Source organism: Carassius gibelio, chromosome B23 (assembly GCF_023724105.1).
Source record: "Carassius gibelio isolate Cgi1373 ecotype wild population from Czech Republic chromosome B23, carGib1.2-hapl.c, whole genome shotgun sequence".
NCBI lineage: Eukaryota > Metazoa > Chordata > Actinopteri > Cypriniformes > Cyprinidae > Carassius > Carassius gibelio.
In genome coordinates this window covers 16444855-16466000 of record NC_068418.1, presented here as the reverse complement: position 1 = coordinate 16466000, position 21146 = coordinate 16444855, and the positions used below count along the sequence as shown (strand labels likewise).

General features: G+C 36.8%; 2 protein-coding genes and 1 long non-coding RNA gene across 3 annotated transcripts; 2 read left to right on the top strand and 1 right to left on the bottom strand.

Annotated features, from left to right (window-relative positions):
* Positions 1-430: 430 nt before the first annotated feature.
* fam131c (family with sequence similarity 131 member C) lies at positions 431-12304 on the top strand. Its single transcript, XM_052593253.1, has 6 exons — positions 431-598; positions 3781-3851; positions 4067-4157; positions 5649-5870; positions 7125-7223; positions 10353-12304. The coding sequence occupies exons 1-6, from the start codon at positions 568-570 to the stop codon at positions 10610-10612; spliced, it is 774 nt and encodes a 257-aa protein (XP_052449213.1). The 5' UTR covers positions 431-567; the 3' UTR covers positions 10613-12304.
* A 464-nt stretch (positions 12305-12768) lies between these two features.
* On the bottom strand, positions 12769-20370 carry clcnk (chloride channel K). Its single transcript, XM_052593252.1, has 20 exons — positions 20169-20370; positions 19528-19687; positions 19288-19419; positions 18969-19097; positions 18102-18241; positions 17922-17999; positions 17731-17806; positions 17472-17597; positions 17170-17254; positions 16934-17035; positions 16541-16625; positions 16278-16442; positions 16096-16165; positions 15396-15500; positions 15050-15266; positions 14759-14892; positions 14431-14501; positions 13273-13353; positions 13108-13194; positions 12769-12967 (listed from the first exon to the last, which is right to left on the bottom strand). Exons 2-20 carry the CDS (start codon positions 19682-19684, stop codon positions 12929-12931), a joined length of 2079 nt encoding a protein of 692 aa, XP_052449212.1. The 5' UTR covers positions 19685-19687; positions 20169-20370; the 3' UTR covers positions 12769-12928.
* On the top strand, positions 17521-20030 carry LOC128011132 (uncharacterized). The gene is made up of 3 exons (XR_008182472.1): positions 17521-17828; positions 18945-19092; positions 19826-20030. It is a non-coding gene; the product is annotated as an uncharacterized LOC128011132 (long non-coding RNA).
* Positions 20371-21146: the final 776 nt, after the last annotated feature.

Sequence of the window (21146 nt, the reverse complement as noted above, 5' to 3'; positions counted from 1 at the left end):
CTAATTTCCCCTATTTTAATACTCACTTCAAATAGATTTTTAAAAACACTAATCATTTATCAACAGTGATAAGTGTAATCTTCATCCAATCACAAAATTAATATTCATTTTTATATTGTACATTGTAATATTTTGATGCCTAAATTAGCTTGTTTAGGTTTTAGTTTTTAATGTAACCCCAATAAAAGGTAGTGATTTCAGTATGTAGATGGTGTGAAAGTTGGGTCTGAGAGAGAAAATGAGAGCAGAAGGGGGAGGAGAAGAGAGGAGAGGATGGGAGGGACTGTTTCCCCCACTTCTCTCTCTTTCCCTCTCCTCACTTCCATCCCTACTTGAGAAACAGTGCTTCACTGTACCAGATGGACACCAGGTCCCTTTCCCCTCATCCTGGATCAATCTTTTTCTTTCTCTCTTTTCTCCACATCTATCATCCAGTTGGCTCTCTCTGCTTGTTTCAGATCCTGTTCTACCAAACACGCACTCATCTCTCCCTCCCTGTTGGTAATTTTTCCCTGTCGCCCCACTCTCAGTCAGCATGGTGAACAGATAACTGCTTAGCTGTGGAACATGGGCTCCTGCCTCTGCAAAGGTCACCAAGGTCAGTCTCTTTCTGATTGTATCTGAGTTTGTCTGTCTTTGTCCGTCCTGCGTCCATCAACCCACCTGTTGGTCCATCCGGTCTTCACTCTTATCTGTCTATCCACCTGTCTGCTTATCTCAAGCATTTACGTAATGCATGAATGTGATAAAAATCACAGCTTATTCACATATAATGCAAAATGGAACACATGGAGTTGTGAGTGAGTGAAATAAGTGCAGTCTATATGAATTCATTTGTTATATTGTTTGCAATTTTTACATTTTTATTTTATTTTTTTATACTGATGCTTACATACTGCACTGGGATTAAATATTACACAGCTTTTTGATACTTGATTCTGATTGGTCAATCATGCCTCCCAGTGGTCCGATATTTCCTAATATTCACCGTTGTCCATGGCAACGCTGTATATCAGTCGGATCCTGCCCCGCAATTGGAGTGTTCCAACATTAATTTAAAACATATAGAAATGTAAAGTAATTTAAATATCTGTGTGTTTGTGTGTGTGTGTGTGTGTGTGTGTGTGACACACACACACACACACACACACACACACACACACACACACACATATAAATAGATAGATAGATAGATAGATAGATAGATAGATAGATAGATAGATAGATAGATAGATAGATAGATAGATAGATAGATAGATAGGTAGTTGATAATTACACACACATACTATACAGGTATGATTATAAAATCATTCTCAATCAGTATTTCATTCCACGTTTTTTATAATAATTTTCTGAGTAGCAGTGTATTAAGTGTGTACATTTGTGTGTGTGTGTGTATGTGTGTTTAATAACTGCTATCAATAGCTGCATCCCAAATAACACACTATACAGTATGCCCTTATACACTATGTACTTGTGCACTTTGTAATCAGCCGTGTAGTGTAAGAATTATGTAAGGTTATTTTGTCTTTCATCAGATAGCACCTCTCCTTCTGCTTGACAGCTGCAACACTTGAGTGCACATTTTTTTAAAGGGATAATATGACGTTGCTAAAAAGAAAATTAATTTGTGTATTTTGAGTAATGCAATGTGTTTATATGGTTTAAGGTTTAAAAAATATAGATATTTTCCACATAATGTAAATGATTATTTCTCCTCTATGCCCTGTCTTTCTGAAACGCGTTGATTTTTACAAAGCTTATCATTCGGAAAAACGAGGTGTGCTCTGATTGGCCAGCTATCCAGTGCATTGTGATTGGCTGAATACCTCAAAGTGTCCTCTTTTGGAAGGCCAAACAAAGTAGTTTCGCTTTCACAATGAAACACACAGTGTCTCCACAACATGGCGCCGCCAGCAACAGCGAGAATAAAAGTTACACCCTTCTTTCTTTGCATGAACATTTGGACGGTGTTATGCAAATCTTCCCACATTGTGTCATAGGCATGTGGGGGCTTGTTTGAATGAGCAGTTTTAGGAGGGCTTTGTTGACTTTACTTCGATAAAGAATATCTCTTTGGATTTGAGACTTTAGTCTTTGCAACTTCACAGATCTTCTTTATGCACCAAGAGCTTGTAGCACTCCAAAGAGAAAGGAAAAATTTAAATTGCATCATATGACCCCTTTAAGTTTGACTTTAGTGCATCATCCTGGTATTTAAAGTGCACTTTTTCTATTTGAACATTTTAAGTGTGAACACACTACTCGCACTACAAAAAAAAAAATGGCACAGAATATTGCATAAGTACACCAACTGGGATGCACCTATATTATACATTAATATGACTTTAAAATATTCATGAAATGATTCTCAAATTAATATTTCATGTCCACTAATTTACTTATATTGTGAATAGATGTTTAAATAAAGATGTAGATGTGTATTAAATGGCAATAAAATAATTATCATATCCACATTTCATGTCAACGCAATTGTTCATTTGGTGAGTAGGCCTATCCTTGTCATAAGTGTATTAGCTACCAATTTAGTTTAGGGACCAATTCTCACGGTTAACTAGTTGCTTAATAGCATGCCTATTATTAAAATATTGGCTGTTAATTAGTAATTATAAAACACATATTCTGCATGACCATATACTACACCCATAATATTACCCAATACACTTCACAACTACCGTAATTACTATTAATAAGCAGAAAATTTGTAGTGTACTGAGGGAGAAAAAAAAGCATAGTAAATGGTTTGGTAATAGTGAGAATTGGACCTTAAAATAAAGTGTGACATTGTATTAAACTCGGTCCAGTTTGATTAGCGATAATGGCTCTATCACCTACATAATGACGATTAAAATGAAAACAATTCTCATATTAATATTTTATGTCCACGTATTTATTGATTTGTTAAGTGGCTGTATATTATTAAACTCTGTCAGGTTTATTTTGTGATAATGGCTGTTCATCAACACTTGCCTAGTGACTATAAAATACTTCTCAAATCAATATTTAATGTCCACATATATACAGATTATGTGAGTATCTCTGTACATTATATCTTACATAATGACTAAGGGATTTATTTTAGTTATTTGTCGCTAAATTCACAAGCCAAACAGAACCAGTTGTTGATGCTGGAGTAGCACAGCTAATTCTGAGAAGTTAAATTTCATCCTCAAGGTGTCCTCCACGGAAATGGCACCGATGAAGTGGATGATTTGTAAATCCCAGGGAGCGGAGGGTAGTGTTTGTCTGTCTGAGTTCTGTGGGGGTTTGAAAGTCCAGGGCTCTTTAGCTAATGCGGAGCTTGGAGTGAAATGCCAGGGTCAAAGCAGATGTATAATGCATACACGAGACTGATGGAGTTTCACAGTGATGAATGGGAGGTGGGATGTAGAGGGGGAGACACGGACAAGGTGTGACACTGTAAAGGTCACGCATTGTCAGCTGATACCTGTTAGTGAATAACATGCTGGCGGGAGCCCGAAGCTCCACAGTCTGAGATTAGCTGTCCTCTTTGAGGTCTAACCTCAATGAGATGCGGCCAGTGACGAAAGTGTGCTCTCGAACATTGGGGATCCCCAGGGAGGTGTTGTCAAGACAATCTCTTGTTGCTATGGAAACAGTAGTGAGTCCCGTCCATCCACTCCAGATCAAACTGCTACATGAACACACACACACACACACACACACACACACTGTAAATATAAAAAAAGTATATAAACAGTTGTTTGCAATTAACAGCAACATATTTTGTCTCTTTAGAGCTGCAGAGTGGCCAGCAACACCCAATGGAAGAGCTTAACTCAGACGCTGAAGGACAGCCCATCTTTAAGGTGTGTTTTGTCAGAAAAATCTAAAGTGGAAGTGTATATGAAGATGTATAAATGATACATGGGAGTGCTTTCACACTCTGAATGTGTAAGATCTGGTAAAAGTGTCTTGTTAGGTGTAATTAGCACATGTGATTCACTTGTAAATGTGATTTCTGAAAGGTTTCATTTGGTATGTTACTTTGGCTTGTGTTTCCTGTCTTGTCATGTTATTTTAGGGTAACCATCAGCCCTACAATGGCAGCATGTCAGATAAAAGGAGCAGCAGCGGGTATGACATTGGAGAATTGGCTACATCTTCCCTGCTGGGTGAGGAGCAAGGAGCGCATGTTAGGCACTGTCACACTGTGTGTTGTTTTGCTAGGTTTTTGCTAGCGTTCAGAATCATTCGTCTGAATCAAAAGAGCAGTCGACCTTTACAGAAGCTTGCTAATGTAATTTCCTTCTGCCTGCATATCTCTCATTTATGAACAATCTCTCTCTCTCCTTCTCTAGTGCCTCTTTAGCCACCTGTTTCCTTTCCTGACGTTTTTTTTTGCTCAATTTCTCCAGGCCCACTCTTTTCAGAGAGTTAATTACAGACACTAATAATGTTTTATGGGTCTTTAAGCTTTTCCAAAGAACATTTTTTATAATTTCAGTCTAATTATAAATGCAGTCACCCGCTGATGAATATGTATAATGAGGCAAAAAGAACCACAAATCTCTGATTGACTGCAAAAAATTAAAAATCTAGAAACTAACTGCTTTGGGGAAAAAACGCTATTAGGAGGATTAATTTATAAAACACGTGTCATGGGGAATGCAAATTATTGCTACTTCCAGTAATAGGTTTGAAAGGACTTGAATGGAAATTAGGCACCACGTTTGTCTATGTAGAAATGTTTCTTTTTTTTCACTTTTCCCCTAGTGCATTGGGCACAAAAAGTACAATAGTTTGTTTAACAAAAATTGGGGCATGTCTAAATAAAGTTTAAAACATGTTTATAGTTTTGTAATTTACAATAAATATTAAAATATTGCCTTAAATATTAAAATATAAACTTTAAACAAATAAATAAATAAACACATGCTTACAAAAAAGGATAAAAAAAATTAACCTTACTGTATATCAGGCAAATCCAGCTTGAGACCAAATGTTTCTTTGTAGTTCTTATAGTTCACTCCCCCCAAAAAATGCTGATAATTGAATTACCAACAGGCCATCCAAGATGACATTGTTCTCTTCAGTAGAACAGTAAAGAAAATATTTAGCTGAAACCATAGTGTTTGTTGTTTCATAAATCCATGGCTACCGACACAATCAAAATAGCACATACAAGCAAAATGAAATTTGTACCTGTAGCTCCTAGCAATATATTAAAACAAAATGAAAATGGCATTCTTTTATGATATTAGTTGATGGACACAATTGTAAATGTGAAGACCTCTGAGGTGTTGCAGGCCACAATAATGATTTTAAGAGGAAAAATGCAGTTTTTACGCTAGGCTGTTACATTACTGTTCCTTTCACATAGCTAATATTTCTCAAAACATGGTATTTGTGCCTCTATTGCTTTGAAAAAAAAAATGCAATGGGGCCCTAAAGTGTAACCATTGAAAATGTCTTCTGGTCCCTGCTTTCAGACACTAATCCTAAAAGGCTGTTTGGTTTTTGATGACTTTTGAGAGAATAAGCTCTACGATTTATCCGTTCTCACTTTTGTCCCTTTTTAGCATCACCTCTTCACCCTCTTCCTCCTTTTCATTTCTTTTATGTCATTTGATTTGCGCTCATGCTAATCCCTCTGATCTCCTCAGGACTGCTGGCCACTATTAAAGACCACATCACTAAGCCCACAGCGATGGCCCAGGGCCGAGTCGCCCACCTGATTGAGTGGAAGAGTTGGGGAGGGGAAGCGACGTCTGGAGGAGGCTGGTGTGGCTGGACGAGAGATGGTGGAGGACTGGGAAGTGTGCAGGAGGACGAGCAGCTCTATTCCCACCTCACTGATGAAATCAAAGAAGCGCGATTTGCTGCGGGTGAGACAGCATTTATATAGTTAACCTTTAAATACCCAGGTTTAAACTAATCTCTTCAGCCCTGCATAATAAGTATTACTGCAGTAATACCTTGCAGTAATACCTTACCTATGTTTTTTAATGTGCCTCATGAGTTCAGCATGATGGACATGAACAAATGCAGGGGTTTTCCATTCGTTCTTTCCACACTAATAGCTCTTCATGAATGTCTCATTGAGATGTGTTGATGTTCATGTCAGTACTATAGCAACCAATGTAGATATACCGGATATTGACTACATGTCAGATCAAACACATCAGATATCATCCCTTACAATATGACAGTGTCACTGGGGTGGTCTTTTTTAACTTGTAGCAGTAAACAACCACCTAGCAACCACACAGCGACATTTTAAAAACACTTTAACAATCACATAACATTGCCCTGGCATTGACTCTGTGACTTTGTTATGGCAAAAACTGCTACTATTTGAATTTCAAATCTTATTCTGAAGGATTTCTGTTTTTTAATTACCTTAAAGTAAAAATTTGCTGAAAATATAATCACCCTCTGCAGTGAATGGGTGCCGTCTGAATTAACAGCTGATAAAAGAATCACAATAGTCCACAAGTATGACTCCAGTCCACCATTTAACATATTATGAAGTGAAAGGCTGCATTTTGGAATACATTTTTTTTTAATAATTATTGTTTTTAACTTTAAACTGTTGCTTCTAGCTAAAATACAAGTCCTCTATTCATTATAATACTTTCTCAAATAAAAAAGTTGTCTTGCTTAAATTGGGAGAGAAATATGCAACAAACATGCAGCTTTTCACTTCACGACACATTAACTGATTGACTGAAGTCCTGTTAATTACTTGTGGATTATTATGATGCTTTTATCAGCTGTTTGGACTCTCATTCTGATGGCACCCATTCACTGCAGAGGATCCATTGTTGGGGTTAAGTTATTTAATGCTAATTTTTTTCAAATCTGTTATGATGAAGAAACAATTAATCTACATCTCAGATGGCTTGAGGGTGAATAAATTTTGAGCAAATTTTCATTTTCATTGAGCAGATAGATAGGTGTGAAATACCACTTTTGGTCTTGGTAATTGTCATGAATATTCATATTTAAATGTTATAAGTTCCTTCATATGACATAAGTAATAAAAAACAGTTGATTTAAGTGCATATTTTTCTTATGGACAATTCTGTTGTGTCTTTCTGGACCTCTATGTATATGCGATCTCTTTCTTCCTCTCACAGGTGTGGCGGAGCAGTTTGCTCTGGCTGAGGCAGCGATGAATGCCTGGTCGTCCCAGGATGTTGAAAATAAAGCTATAGGCAGTTCAATTCCAGTACAAGGTAATAATTCCACTGTTATTTTCTCCTATAAAGATTGCAATGGAAAGGTTCAATGAATGCTAAAGAACCCTCTTTTTTTTTTTAGAGTGTAAACGTAACGGTTATAAGAAATTATATTAATCAAAAATTTTGTATTTTTAAAAGTTTAATAAAAATAAAATTTCAAGGCCCAGTGAAATATATTTTCCTTTTTTTTTTCTTTTTTTTTACCAAATTATGTGTTGAGTTAATTTTCTGGATTCCATTTTAATGGTTTTATTAAAAAAACATCACCAAAAGCATCTCTAAATAATTTAAGTTATTTATATAATTATTATAGTTATTTATTTATATTTATTTTACAGTATTGTTCAAAATAATAGCAGTACAATGTGACTAACCAGAATAATCAAGGTTTTTCGTATATTTTTATATTGCTACGTGGCAATCAAGTTACCAGTAGGTTCAGTAGATTCTCAGAAAACAAATGAGACCCAGCATTCATGATATGCACGCTCTTAAGGCTGTGCAATTGGGCAATTAGTTGAATTAGTTGAAAGGGGTGTGTTCAAAAAAATAGCAGTGTGGCATTCAATCACTGAGGTCATCAATTTTGTGAAGAAACAGGTGTGAATCAGGTGGCCCCTATTTAAGGATGAAGCCAACACTTGTTGAACATGCATTTGAAAGCTGAGGAAAATGGGTCGTTCAAGACATTGTTCAGAAGAACAGCGTACTTTGATTAAAAAGTTGATTAGAGAGGGGAAAACCTATAAAGAGGTGCAAAAAATGATAGGCTGTTCAGCTAAAATGATCTCCAAATGCCTTAAAATGGAAAGCAAAACCAGAGAGACGTGGAAGAAAACGGAAGACAACCATCAAAATGGATAGAAGAATAACCAGAATGGCAAAGGCTCAGCCAATGATCACCTCCAGGATGATCAAAGACAGTCTGGAGTTACCTGTAAGTACTGTGACAGTTAGAAGACGTCTGTGTGAAGCTAATCTATTTTCAAGAATCCCCCGCAAAGTCCCTCTGTTAAAAAAAAGGCATGTGCAGAAGAGGTTACAATTTGCCAAAGAACACATCAACTGGCCTAAAGAGAAATGGAGGAACATTTTGTGGACTGATGAGTAAAATTTTTCTTTTTGGGTCCAAGGGCCACAGGCAGTTTGTGAGACGACCCCCAAACTCTGAATTCAAGCCACAGTACACAGTGAAGACAGTGAAGCATGGAGGTGCAAGCATCATGATATGGGCATGTTTCTCCTACTATGGTGTTGGGCCTATTTATCGCATACCAGGGATCATGGATCAGTTTGCATATGTTAAAATACTTGAAGAGGTCATGTTGCCCTATGCTGAAGAGGACATGCCCTTGAAATGGTTGTTTCAACAAGACAATGACCCAAAACACACTAGTAAACGGGCAAAGTCTTGGTTCCAAACCAACAAAATTAATGTTATGGAATGGCCAGCCCAATCTCCAGACCTTAATCCAATTGAGAACTTGTGGGGTGATATCAAAAATGCTGTTTCTGAAGCAAAACCAAGAAATGTGAATGAATTGTGGAATGTTGTTAAAGAATCATGGAGTGGAATGACAGCTGAGAGGTGCCACAAGTTGGTTGACTCCATGCCACACAGATGTCAAGCAGTTTTAAAAAACTGTGGTCATACAACTAAATATTAGTTTAGTGATTCACAGGATTGCTAAATCCCAGAAAAAAAAAATGTTTGTACAAAATAGTTTTGAGTTTGTACAGTCAAAGGTAGACACTGCTATTTTTTTGAACACACCCCTTTCAACTAATTGCCCAATTGCACAGCCTTAAGAGCGTGCATATCATGAATGCTGGGTCTTGTTTGTTTTCTGACAATCTACTGAACCTACTGGTAACTTGTTTGCCACGTAGCAATAAAAAATATACTAAAAACCTTGATTATTCTGGTTAGTCACATTGTACTGCTATTATTTTGAACAATACTGTATATAAATATATAAATTAATGTAAAAATTATTAATATTTTTTTTTTCAGAAATACTGTTGTTTTTAATTTTTTCTGGTTAATAAATTCTGGTAACTAATTTTTCTGGTAAATGTTCCTTAAAAATAATGTTTTAATAATTGTATTATTAGAAGCTATCATTACATTAAGTAATATATTTCTGTCACAGTTTCTTCAAGTTAAACCAAACTTCTATTTTGTTATGAAGACCTTTACGATTCTCTGTTTATATGATATGCAGATCGTTTTTCTCAAAAGAAGCTGAAAAATGCTTACAAAATGACTCTCAGAGCAGTTCTGGAGATCATGACCATGTGTTCATATGTTGAGGCGGCAGAAGCAGAAAACACTGCAAGCATCATGCACACTTCAGTGAGTGTAGTAACAGAGACATGCAGAACATGTAGGATTCATATCTAAATGGTATTTTGCAGCTTAATATTCAGACACTAGTTTAATTTATCCATCAAAAAAATTGCAAATTCCATGACATTCTGCGTTATACAGTAAATTCCATTTTTACGACTGGATTTCGTGATTCAGTCTGCTTTTAATGCACAGCTGAAATCATAGGGCCCTAACTAAGTGTTTTAGCTATGTTAGCTGGTCCGTGTGGAAGTATACTGGCTATTGGAGTCCACTAGCAAAACCTGTAAATGGAAATAGTCTTTTTGAAGATCTCACAACTTCCTTAACCATATATAATTATATATTATCCAATTTATTTTATATTTATATTCACATCCGTTCAATAAAAGTAGCACAGTACATTCTGACCACCTGATTCATCTCTCACTGTCCCAGCATTTATAAAAATGCTGTTATTTCATAACAAGATGATGATAGACTGTGTGTGCGTAAGCACAGACTACTGACCTGTTTAGCCAGGTGCAAAAAACATTTTACTCTGGAACTGATGAATCTTTCAGCCAGGCTCATGAATAAATGACTGCAAAACAGAAATGTCTGAATGTGTCTGGTACACGGTGACTCATGGATCGAGCAGATCTGAGCTCTATATTGAGTTGGGATTTAATGGGCTTATTCATTTATTCTACAAATATCATTCTAGGAGATGTGTGTGCTTGAGGTCTTTTTAATCTCTGCTTTCACTCACAATGACGACGATGTCTTGACAGACCCCGAGGGACTCTATATTTCTCACTTCCTGTTGGACGGAGGGAGTCTGGGTGTTCCTCAGCACCTGTACAGACTGCACCCTGATGACACCAGCTCTCTGGCACCTTCTCTTCCTCCTCAGTCTCATTCCCCCAGTCATTCTCGTTCTCCGCTGGACACACAGCGTCCACCGCAGGAGCAGAGGATCTCGCCGATGGAAGCGTCCCTGCGACACGCAGACAGCATCTCCCTGTCGGAGGATGAGGTTTTTTATAACTGAACTTTTGATGATGACAGTGGAACGAAAAAAAATGGGTTTTCATCAGTCATTTGTGTTCACTGAGAAGCATATGAGGTGACGTCTGTGGTTATTGCTTTACCGTTAAAGTATGTAATAGCCACAGCTGAGCTATTTGAACGTGGGGATCGTTGTACATGCCGACATGTTATGTCCATATCATGTTGCCTTTTTGCAATGATGAGGGAGATTGAACTTTATGTTAACAGAGTCAGACCAATTACATTTAGGTAAAAGGTCATCGCATATGAATGCATCTAAAAATATACATTGACAGAGGGGTGATCAATGCCCTTTCACCTTCCACTGAGTGTTTGTAGATATTTGCAGCAGCCTTTGACAAATATTCGGAGGCCTATTAGCTCTATAGACTGAAGAAGAAAGAGCCAAAAGAAAACACGCTTTCATCTCCACAGACAGAGATTTTCCTGGTGCATTTCCACTAAGAATGACTCAATGGGACTACAGAGATGAATAGGATTCTTTTGTGAGGACTCTAGAGGGTGAAAGTGACTTATGCCTTTGAGCAAAGCCGCAGATATTACTTGGGACAGTGAGGTGGAGATTTGAACGATTTTTCATATTGCCAAATGTTTCCATGGGGATTTTGAGTATAAAACGTCTAAACACAGCAAATGACTAAATTTATCCTCAAAGCTGAAGTGCACAATATTGACAATATTATAAAAAAAAGGTGGGTATGGTCACAACTGCCACAGATTTATAAGTCCATGTATATGTAGAACTTAAAAAAGTATTACCACAGGTAACTTGCATCCATTGTGTTAAAGATTGTGTCAACCATTTTGTGCAATCTTTTGTATGTGAAAAACGATGATTTACTCTTTAAAAGATCTATTGCGGCAGAAACCACTTGCTAACAAGAAGATTCTTGTGTGCTTTTGCGTGTGTCTGAGCTGGAATAACAATCGTCTGCCTTTTCTCCGTAATTATCCCTATTCACACTCCACTGACAAAGAAAAGAGAAGAGAGAGATAGCGAGGGATGAAGTAGAAGAGAGAAATCAGCGACAGAGGGGATTATAGTAAATGCAGAAGAAGGAGAGGGCGAGAGAGGAGGCTTTTGGGAGGTGGAATGGTCAAGTGTTATCAATATCCAGCTCCTGCAGGGTCTTTTAATAGAAGTGTACATCCTCGTGTGGTGTCAGATAATGTGTGTGACTGCTTTTGGTGCTTCAGAGGAGGGTTTGAAGTAGGTTTTAATTGTGTTGATAGAGGCTCTGGGGCGATGAGCAGAATTGAAATTGTGTTTGTAACTGGAATTCAATGTCAATACAATATATTAAGGAACGATCCGTGAATTCAAATGAATTCTTATAAAACCTTTTCTTAGAAAAAAGCACAAGGAATAGTGACCGAAAAACTGAGAAAAGAACCGAATTGGGATGGTTGAGAAATTAAACAAAGGTAATTTATTACTGAAGCCTTTATTCTGTTCTTTCATAAAACAAACAAGGTTACAAACAGATGTCTCTTTTCATTTAAACTTTAGACATGTATATCTTATTATACAGGCTCATTTATCTGATTTCTATTTTTATCAGAAAGAAGTTTGTTTTGATTGAAATCCATGAAGATATAAAAGTGTTGATGGGAAAAAGTCCATCAGAAGGTCGGTGCCAATAGCCTTTGGGGGCAGTGTGCTGAGTGTCCTGAGTTCGAATCCCAACTTCAGGACCAATTCAAGTGATTTCCTTAATATTTCGATGTTTTTACACACTCAAATTTCTCAGCCAAATACAGTATTGTCCTATGCTAACAAACTATACACCAATGTAAAGCCTATTTATTCAGCTTTCAAATGATGTATAACTCTCAATTTAAAAAAATTGACCCTTATCACTAGTTTTGTGGTCCTAGGTCACAAATACTGTATTATCATTTCACTTGTGGAACACTAATGATAAAATCACTGTTAAATAAAAATTCCAGTAGCCCCGTAAATCTCCATTTTAAAAAACATTTAAAACTACATTTTAAGGTAGATTAGTGAATCCTAAAATAAACCGATGTTCAGCAAAGTGTCCTGGTGGTGGTTTTGCTATTTTTGTTATAAAGATTAGAACAAATAAACTATTTTACATTGGAGACAGTTCATCCCTTGTTGTACTCTGCTGCTTCATTTCAAAAGATGACTTTATTATTCCACTATGAATAATTATTCACATAATGATCCAAGTTAAATCACCAGTAGATCAAATGTTAATCAAAATGGCAAGCACAGATTGATGCCTGTCCTAGGTGTGTGATTCTGACGTCTGAGTTAATTGTCCATTCATCAGACTTCCTTCGCCATCTCTTCGATTATTTTCTTCATCTGAAAGAAAAATGAAGGGGTCATAAGAACATCCTAAACATACAGATAGTTAGTGTGAGCGGTGTATCCATCAGTATTTGTTTTGTGTATGGTTGTATGTGTGTGTACAAGTTTGTCCTTGTGCAGACTGCTCTTATCACCTCTTTCCATGTGATGACGCCACACAGCCGCCCACTCTCCGTTATAAACAGACGCTGCTCACCCGTGGCACTCATGATGCAATGAGCCTGACAGAACACACACAAACACACATTAAACATACACATAATGTGAAGTGAATGAGTTATCATTTATTCTCACTGCACCTGCTTTACAGTGCTTTCTGGTGTCAGATGAAGCCGCACAGGTTGAACATTACATACTTCCTCTAGCTGTTTACATAAATCCTACAAGAAAAAAAGATTTAGTGATGACGAGAAGCAGAAACGTTGGTGTTTTAAGATTCTTAATATGGTTTCATTAGATAACATTAGATACTTCAATAACTAACAATGTTCAGCAGATTTTTCATAGCATTTATTCAACTTTGTTAATGTTAGTTAAGAAAAACAGAAGAGTTCACTGTTCAAAATAACTTTATTGTAAGGTGTTACCAAAATTACTGGATAAATAAAAATGTCATGCTTTTAAAATAGTCTCATATTCTTCAGTTGATTTTCCTGACAATTTGATCATCATTTTACTTGCCCTCATGCTTTTCCCTGTAAAATACTGATAAGTTCAGTCGCAGTTTTGCTTTATTTTTTAATTTTTAATTATAGTTTCATATGTGAACCTTGATTACCCCGCGTACTAATCCAAAAATCTAAATACTGTCATTCATTACAATTGAAAATGTTGAATAAAGTCGTATTCAAAAAAACTATTCTTGTAGCTTCATAACATTACAATTGAACCAATGATGTCAGGTGGACTATTTTAACAATGTCCTCACTGCATTTCTGAGCCTTGCGTTGCTGTCTGTGCAGGGTCAGAAAGCTCTTGGATTTCATCAAAAATATCAAAATTTGTGTTCCGAAGATTAACGAAGATCTTATGAGTTTGGAATGACATGAGGGTGAACCTTATGGCATGTCTCACTACTTAGTTACATTACGAAAGAATGTGTTTCTATGGGATGATGTTTTAGAAGTTTACCCCAAACTGAAAATTCTGTCATCTTTTACTTTCACATCATTCTAGACTTACTTACTTTCTTCTAAAGATATTTTAGAGATTGCTACAAGTGTTTATGGCCTATATAATGCCGATGGGGTCCAAAACACCAATGAACTTGTCTTTGTGTTTGCAAAACATATTTGCAGAGTCATTCGAAAAAACACTGCAGTCTGTGCGAGACATTAAAAATCAGTTAAACTCTACACAATGGTCAACAATGTTGATCGTTATTTTTATAATTTTTTCAATAACTTTGCACAATTCTTGTTATGACTTTAATGTTAGCACATTATGAGTTCAATTACCTCATTTCTATGCTGATGCAGATGCTCCCGCAGCTGTGATTTGTTGATTGTACCCAGAAGAATAGGGGAGTCTGGGAGATAAGAGAAAGAGTAAAAGACATGGCAAAGAGACAGAGCCTCAGACTGTCAGACTCATTTCATTCAATAGCACCATCATTGTACTGTACTGGAACATTATCTTGAGTGTTACTACTTATCAGCACACAATCATATGCTTTATTGGCACACATTTCGTTGGCTTTCACTCTCTTCTGTCAAGCAACAAGGTGCCATTAAAGTCAAAGTGGTGCAATTGTGTCGTTGAGCTGCTGTTATTCGTTTGACTCACCGTGAGAGTCCACCACAGGAAATTCATTGTCTGCGCTTTCGTTTAGGATGTGCTTCAGACTCGCCAGTGTCTCTGTTCTCTCCAGAACAACTCCAGCTGGAATCACAAACTGCTTGATCTGAACATTGGCCAACCTGTAGGAGAGCGTTCATGGTAAAAACTGTTTACTATCCAGCCATGGCAGCCTTGATTTCTCCCCTCAGAGAGAAATCCCATCTCAAGAAAAATGCAGTTTAATTTAAAGTCATAACACGGTGGAGCCTGAAGGCAGACGAGTAGAGGTTAACTCACTTTGGACAAGCGCGGATGAGAGATGGCAAGTGTGGGAGCTGCTTAATAAGGGATATGCCATCGTAGAAAGATGGACGGTGCTTTGCCCGAGCCACAGCGTTGGATACCAGCGTGGCAATCAGAGCGGGCACGGCGTGAGAGCACTGGCCGGTCATTTCCAGAGCCAGTAGTGCAGGAGAGAGAGTGTGTGTCACAGCACCTGAGAAGGCAGCTGCTCCTGTACACACATACATGCACAGCAAAATATGACCCCATCAGTACATTTAGACAGGCCTTATCGTCTCTGTGAGCCTGCAGTGTTGATTATCCCCCATCAGAAAGTTGACAGGGTAATATGTTTGTTTACCTGCTAGCGCATAACCACCCGGGTTTATCAAGCTCTCTGCTGATGAGATTCCATCTGAGAGCAGATAGGCCGAGACCTCGCCTACCAAACGCCCCACTGCAGCACCTAAATCAGAAAAATGCTGATTCAATGGGGCTTTTTTCAAATACCATTTGGTCTGGATTCACCGAAAACTACATTTGGTTAAACTACTATTTAAAATAATGCATTATAAGCTATTATAATCATATTTTGGCAACTACCATTGAGTGTAGATGGCTGAAGATATTTAGCAGAACAAAGGATTTTATTTCATTTTGTGTCATTTATTTGTTTCATTTATATTATTTAAATGAGTTACTTGAATTGTTATATTTTGTTATTAGTTATTTAATTTGACTTATTTTTATTTTGTACATTATCTAGTTTTTATTTTCTAAAAAAAAAACATTATTTGATTTTTCAAATACATGGTTTATAAAATGTTTTTTTTTCTACATTTTTATTTTTTAATTTTTATTTAATTTTTCTAAATTTGCTATTTATTTGTTTCAGTGTTGTATCATATTTTATTTACAACACATTTATTTTACAACAAATCATAATAATGACTTTGCATTTTGCATTTGCATTTTAATTACTATTATAAATTTGTTTGTTTGTTTGTTTGTTTGCATATAGTATGATGTAAATCACATGATATGATGACCTAATTACCTACCATAAACAAATACTGGCATGAAATAGCCAGCAGGTAAAGGCAAAGTACAAGCCACGACCAACAGCCCAACCTTACAGAGAAATCATGAAATCAGCTTATGAGAATTTATTAAACTCTTGAACAAGAAGTTTATGTATTGCTACTTATTTGCAACTTTAAACGTAATACTCATTTTATTTCACCTTCGCAGTAATGAAAAGCCCTAGTGTTTGGAAGTAACTTTTGCCAGGTGGGTTCCATGCCTGCCAGAATGTTCTCTGAGGTTCTTGCAGGGCAGATGCATTCTGGGAAACACTGTACCAGGAAGTGCCATCTAATAGTGAGGTAAGTAGCTGCTTCATTGTGAGCTGTTAAAAAAACAAGGAGAATTTGAAAGTAAATTCATAAACAGTGCGCAGATAAGTCTGATATACTGCCAATGTTCTATAAAAAGACCTATCCTCACCTCAGCAGCTATGAAATGTCCCGCCGAGTGATAAAACGTAAAGCAGGCGAGGAGAAATGCCACTATGGCTGAATAAAGTGACTTTCTGGATAAGATTACGAATACAAGCAAGAGGCAGCTCTGGGTTAGATCACAACAAATATCTCCAGGCGTCCAATCAAAAGACAAACATCTGCTGTCAACATACAGCGGTGTCCATAAAGCTGAGACCATGTTACAAATCTAGGACTAAAAACCTAATGTGAACCTAGAAATTAATATTTTATGAATGAAGACATGAATATTTAAAGTTACACATTGCTATTCTGAACTGAATTCTATTAAACTAAAAAGAAAGTCTTTCCAATTGTTCAACATGATTTCCAGTCTGTGGGAATAAATCTTTCATCTCACTCTGTTGCCAGAAGTCTGCTGATGGGTTTGTTTGTTTTGACAAAACGCAGAGCCCAGCGATGACAGAGTAAATAAATACAGCTGAGAATGCTGCAGAACAGCCTGAATCAGAGGAAAAGATAATCAGAACAATTACTGCTTCGTGAATGCTAACAATATAATCCAACCCCTGAAGTAACAGATATGAGCAAGCGGTATTTAATTCACTATTGTCCATCACCAACATGAGAACTTACCCGAGCAGAGCGAAAATAAATATTTCAAATGGCTGGTAGGGAAGATCAGAAGAAAAGCTGGTTTTAAACAGGGCCTGGATGGTTTCTGTGGACATATTGAATCAGTTCCCTCATATATCATTTTAAATGAAACCAGATTACATTAATGTGGTATGATACTTTCAGTTCAATCATATCTAAATCAAATTCATAGCATCCCACAAGACTATCTGATGGCCTTAGAGCTCTGTGGTGGATGAGATTACTATGAAGATATCAAAAGCATCCGTTAGGGGGCGCTGTAGGTAGAGTACACCTCTCACCTTGATCTGAACTACAGACGGAAAGCAGTCTGAAAGTGATCGCGCCGCAAGCCGCTGCAAAGAAGCAGGGACAATAATTTCTGACTGAATAATGAGTCCCCATCACTTCTATACTGAACAGAACACCTGTGACAATGAAACAGAGATAAATTAACAGGGAAACGTCAATTGACAGACTGATAGACTGATGGGATTCAGTAATAACTTTGTGTTTGTTTTCTACTAAAGGATAACACGGACCACAGTGACGTTAACTCACCGCTGATTGGAGCCCCAAAACAGCTCGCGACACCCACCGCTGACGCCACAACCAGCATTTCTCCTTTAGCCGCTCTCTGGATGAACGGAGCCATGAGCGTCAGTAGCCTTATATACAATTTCAATTTGGTTCTCTTAATGGAAAACGCAAGTGGGCTGCGTGGTTCATGTATTAAAGCGCTGGTCAGCTACCTGTTTTCCACCACGGCAGGAAACATGCAGGCGACTCATGAACGCACCCACCATGATAGATAAATGGACAAATGGACCCTATTGAGATGATAAATTGTATTGCAAAAGGTCAATATACTCAGAACGTCCATTTATCCATAAGCTCCACATTCTCATTTGCATGTAAGATAGGTTTCTTACCACTTTGCCGAGAAACACTGTGCTGCCCGAAGCTAGTGTGCATATCAGGCCAAACAGTTTAGCGAAGAGATTGGAGAGGGACAGGTAATCTGGCATGTCCACCCCTAAGAGAATAGCCCTCGCCTCAGGAACACCAGAGCCTGAGGGGTCAAACACATTATGCATGGCAGATGCACCAGACAGCCCTTCTCTAGAAATACTCCTCATTTATGATTAAACATGTCTTTTTTTAATAGCTTCAGTGTAATCCAAAGCAATCGTCTTTAGTGCTGTTAATAAATCTTTAGCAGCAGAAGCGTCATGTCCATTAAGAACTGTTTTTTTGAGCCAAGTGGAATATATATATATATATACACATATATATATACATATACATATACATATACATATATATATATATATATATACACACACATATATATATACATATACATATACATATATATACATACATATATATATATACATATACATATATATATACATATACATATATATATACATATATATATATATATATATATATATATATATATATATATATATATATATATATATATACATACTGTATTTGTATATTTAAAACATAGTGGTTGAAATCACTTCCATCTATCGATCTTATTTCATTATTATTATTATTATTATTATTAATATATATATATATTACAGTTTTTGGATTATTTACAGCACATCATATAATAATTATTTTTAACCAATATATATATAAGGTAGGCCTAACTGCAATTTAACCATTTCAATTCAGTGAATATATTTACTTAAAATAATTATGGAAAATACAATAATAGTAACATGCAAACTGATGCCCCCATTTTTTTTATACAGTGTACAAATGAATATCTAGCTGACCTGCAGAGAATGGACAGATGCTGTGGGCGAAGCTGGTGGACAGAGCACAAAGACAGGCTGGGTAAAGCGTCCAGCAGAGGAACTGCAGCAGGTGGTGACCCTTCAGACATCTGTACAGCCATTGGTGAGCTAATAAGAGATAAGGACACGGGCTGAGGTTTAACAATGTGCGATAATTGTAAGAAGCGTCTAAGGTCAGGTCTGTTTTTGAAAGACCTTGCCCCACTCAGCTGCTAGAATGCTTCAGTGCTCAAACAGTTAACTGCCAAACTTGAATTGTGTACGAATCATTTTTGAGTGACATGGTGGAACCGCTCACCATTCAGCAGCTTGGCTACAGTCATATCCATGAAGAAGCTCATTAGAGCGGTGATGATCCCTAACAGGGCATAACAGTACCACTCCATGCTAGCAAAAGACACCAGAACCTTCTTCACATACAGCACACACTCTGCCCAAATGAAAAATAATATAAAATAAAAGAGGATAATTAAGAGTTTAAAGCACTGAGGCTTGATAAAGTGAGCTCATTGATGCTGGAGGAAATGATCCACCTCACCTCTGATTCGTGACCGCGATTCTTGCCATGGTTTCCATGAACGCCTATTAGAGCTGATTAGCTTTTCCTCTGCCTTTTCTTGGTCTGTCTTATCTTCATCGATGCTCTGTTCTTCATTTTCTTCAAGACGCTTTACATTTACACAAGTCTCATCCATTGTCTAAAATGCAACATGTGAGCTCTTAATGAAATTTTTAAAAGGAGATATTTTGATGAATATTGGTGACCGAACAGTTGATTGATATCCAACTGTTTGTTTACCATCATTCTTCATTGATATCTTTTTTTTTCTCAACAGAAGAAAGAAACTCAAACTGGTTTGGAACAACTCGATGGTGAGTAAAAGCTAAAATAAAGTGATATGGCAACGCTGTATGACAACCACTCACTGTGCTATTAATCCACAAACTCTTATTAAAAGTACAATTATAGCAGAGCTAAAATACTAAAATAATAATCATTGTTTCACGTCCACACATTTGTCAGTGAGTTGCCATGTAAGAAGCAGGATACTGTAATGTCCAACTGACTGCACATTATTCTTAAAAATGAGAAAACAGACACTCCGAAATATTCCGAATGATTTAATGGCAACCCAAAGTCATTTGAAAAATGAAAAATACACTTTAAAGAGAGCTCACCTTTCAGCCAGTTGACTCATTCCACATGAAAGACCGTTGAGGTCAGAATCAGCTCTGGCGTTACCAGATGTAGCTTGAAAGAAAAATTAAGCTTTAACTTATTTATGGTGCATGTCCTCTCCTGCTCGCCTCTGGGCACCCACTGAATTGGAACGATGTGAAATTCATATTATTCACAAATGCCATTGAGACAAAGAAAGTTGTGGCCTTTTGGAACTTTTAATCAGGTATTTAATGAAATGACCTGCGATGTGTTATGAATCTTTGTTGTTAAGGCAGAGAGAGCAGGAAGTGGAAGAACCCGACTGACCTTTAGAGTTGTCATCAGGACTGTTATAACCCTCGCACACTTTAATAAGCCCTGGCGATATTTCTTAACAGGTGAAAAGAGAAGCATTTATTAGAAAGTGTACCAAGCTTTTCTCACGTGTTGCAAAATTTAGAATGTGATTACCTCCTTATATGGTCTCTGTATGAACACTTTGATTCACACTGCATTAACCTCCGTTCAAGGTGAAAGCAATCACACACACACCACACAAATTATTCACTTGACTCAATGTCGCACACAATCCTTCATCTTCAATGAAGCTTCCTCATTTCACACAGATCAAATCACACAGTGCTGTGATGGAAATGCTTAATATTATAATTTCATCATGCAACAGTGCATTCCATTAAGCTGTTTCAGACAATAAAAATAATAATGCATAATTTGGGTCCTGTATTTAACAAAAGCAGTATCTCAATGCTATTTTATCCCTTACAAAACTGAAAAAATATAATGAATTATATGAAATAATGCATTTCCATTTATGGTAAAATAGTGCTTTTATTTTTCTATATATATACTGCAATACATGTATGGACTATGTATTAACACACACACACACACACACACACACACACACACATATATATATATATATATATATATATAAAGTAAATGCTTTTGTTCTTATTTACCATCACATGTTT

What these genes read in the sequence shown, in the direction of transcription:
- fam131c (XM_052593253.1), top strand. Translation starts at nt 568, where the DNA reads ATGGGCTCCTGCCTCTGCAAAGGTCACCAAG. An exon ending in GGCTACATCTTCCCTGCTGG is followed by an intron (nt 4,158 to 5,648) that starts GTGAGGAGCAAG and finishes TGATCTCCTCAG; the next exon opens with GACTGCTGGCCACTATTAAA. An exon ending in AGAAGCGCGATTTGCTGCGG is followed by an intron (nt 5,871 to 7,124) that starts GTGAGACAGCAT and finishes TTCCTCTCACAG; the next exon opens with GTGTGGCGGAGCAGTTTGCT.
- clcnk (XM_052593252.1), bottom strand. Translation starts at nt 19,684, where the DNA reads ATGGATGAGACTTGTGTAAATGTAAAGCGTCTTGAAGAAAATGAAGAA. An exon ending in ATCGCGGTCACGAATCAGAG is followed by an intron (nt 19,420 to 19,527) that starts GTGAGGTGGATC and finishes TCATTTGGGCAG; the next exon opens with AGTGTGTGCTGTATGTGAAG. An exon ending in TTTATTTTCGCTCTGCTCGG is followed by an intron (nt 17,036 to 17,169) that starts GTAAGTTCTCAT and finishes CCTCTGATTCAG; the next exon opens with GCTGTTCTGCAGCATTCTCA.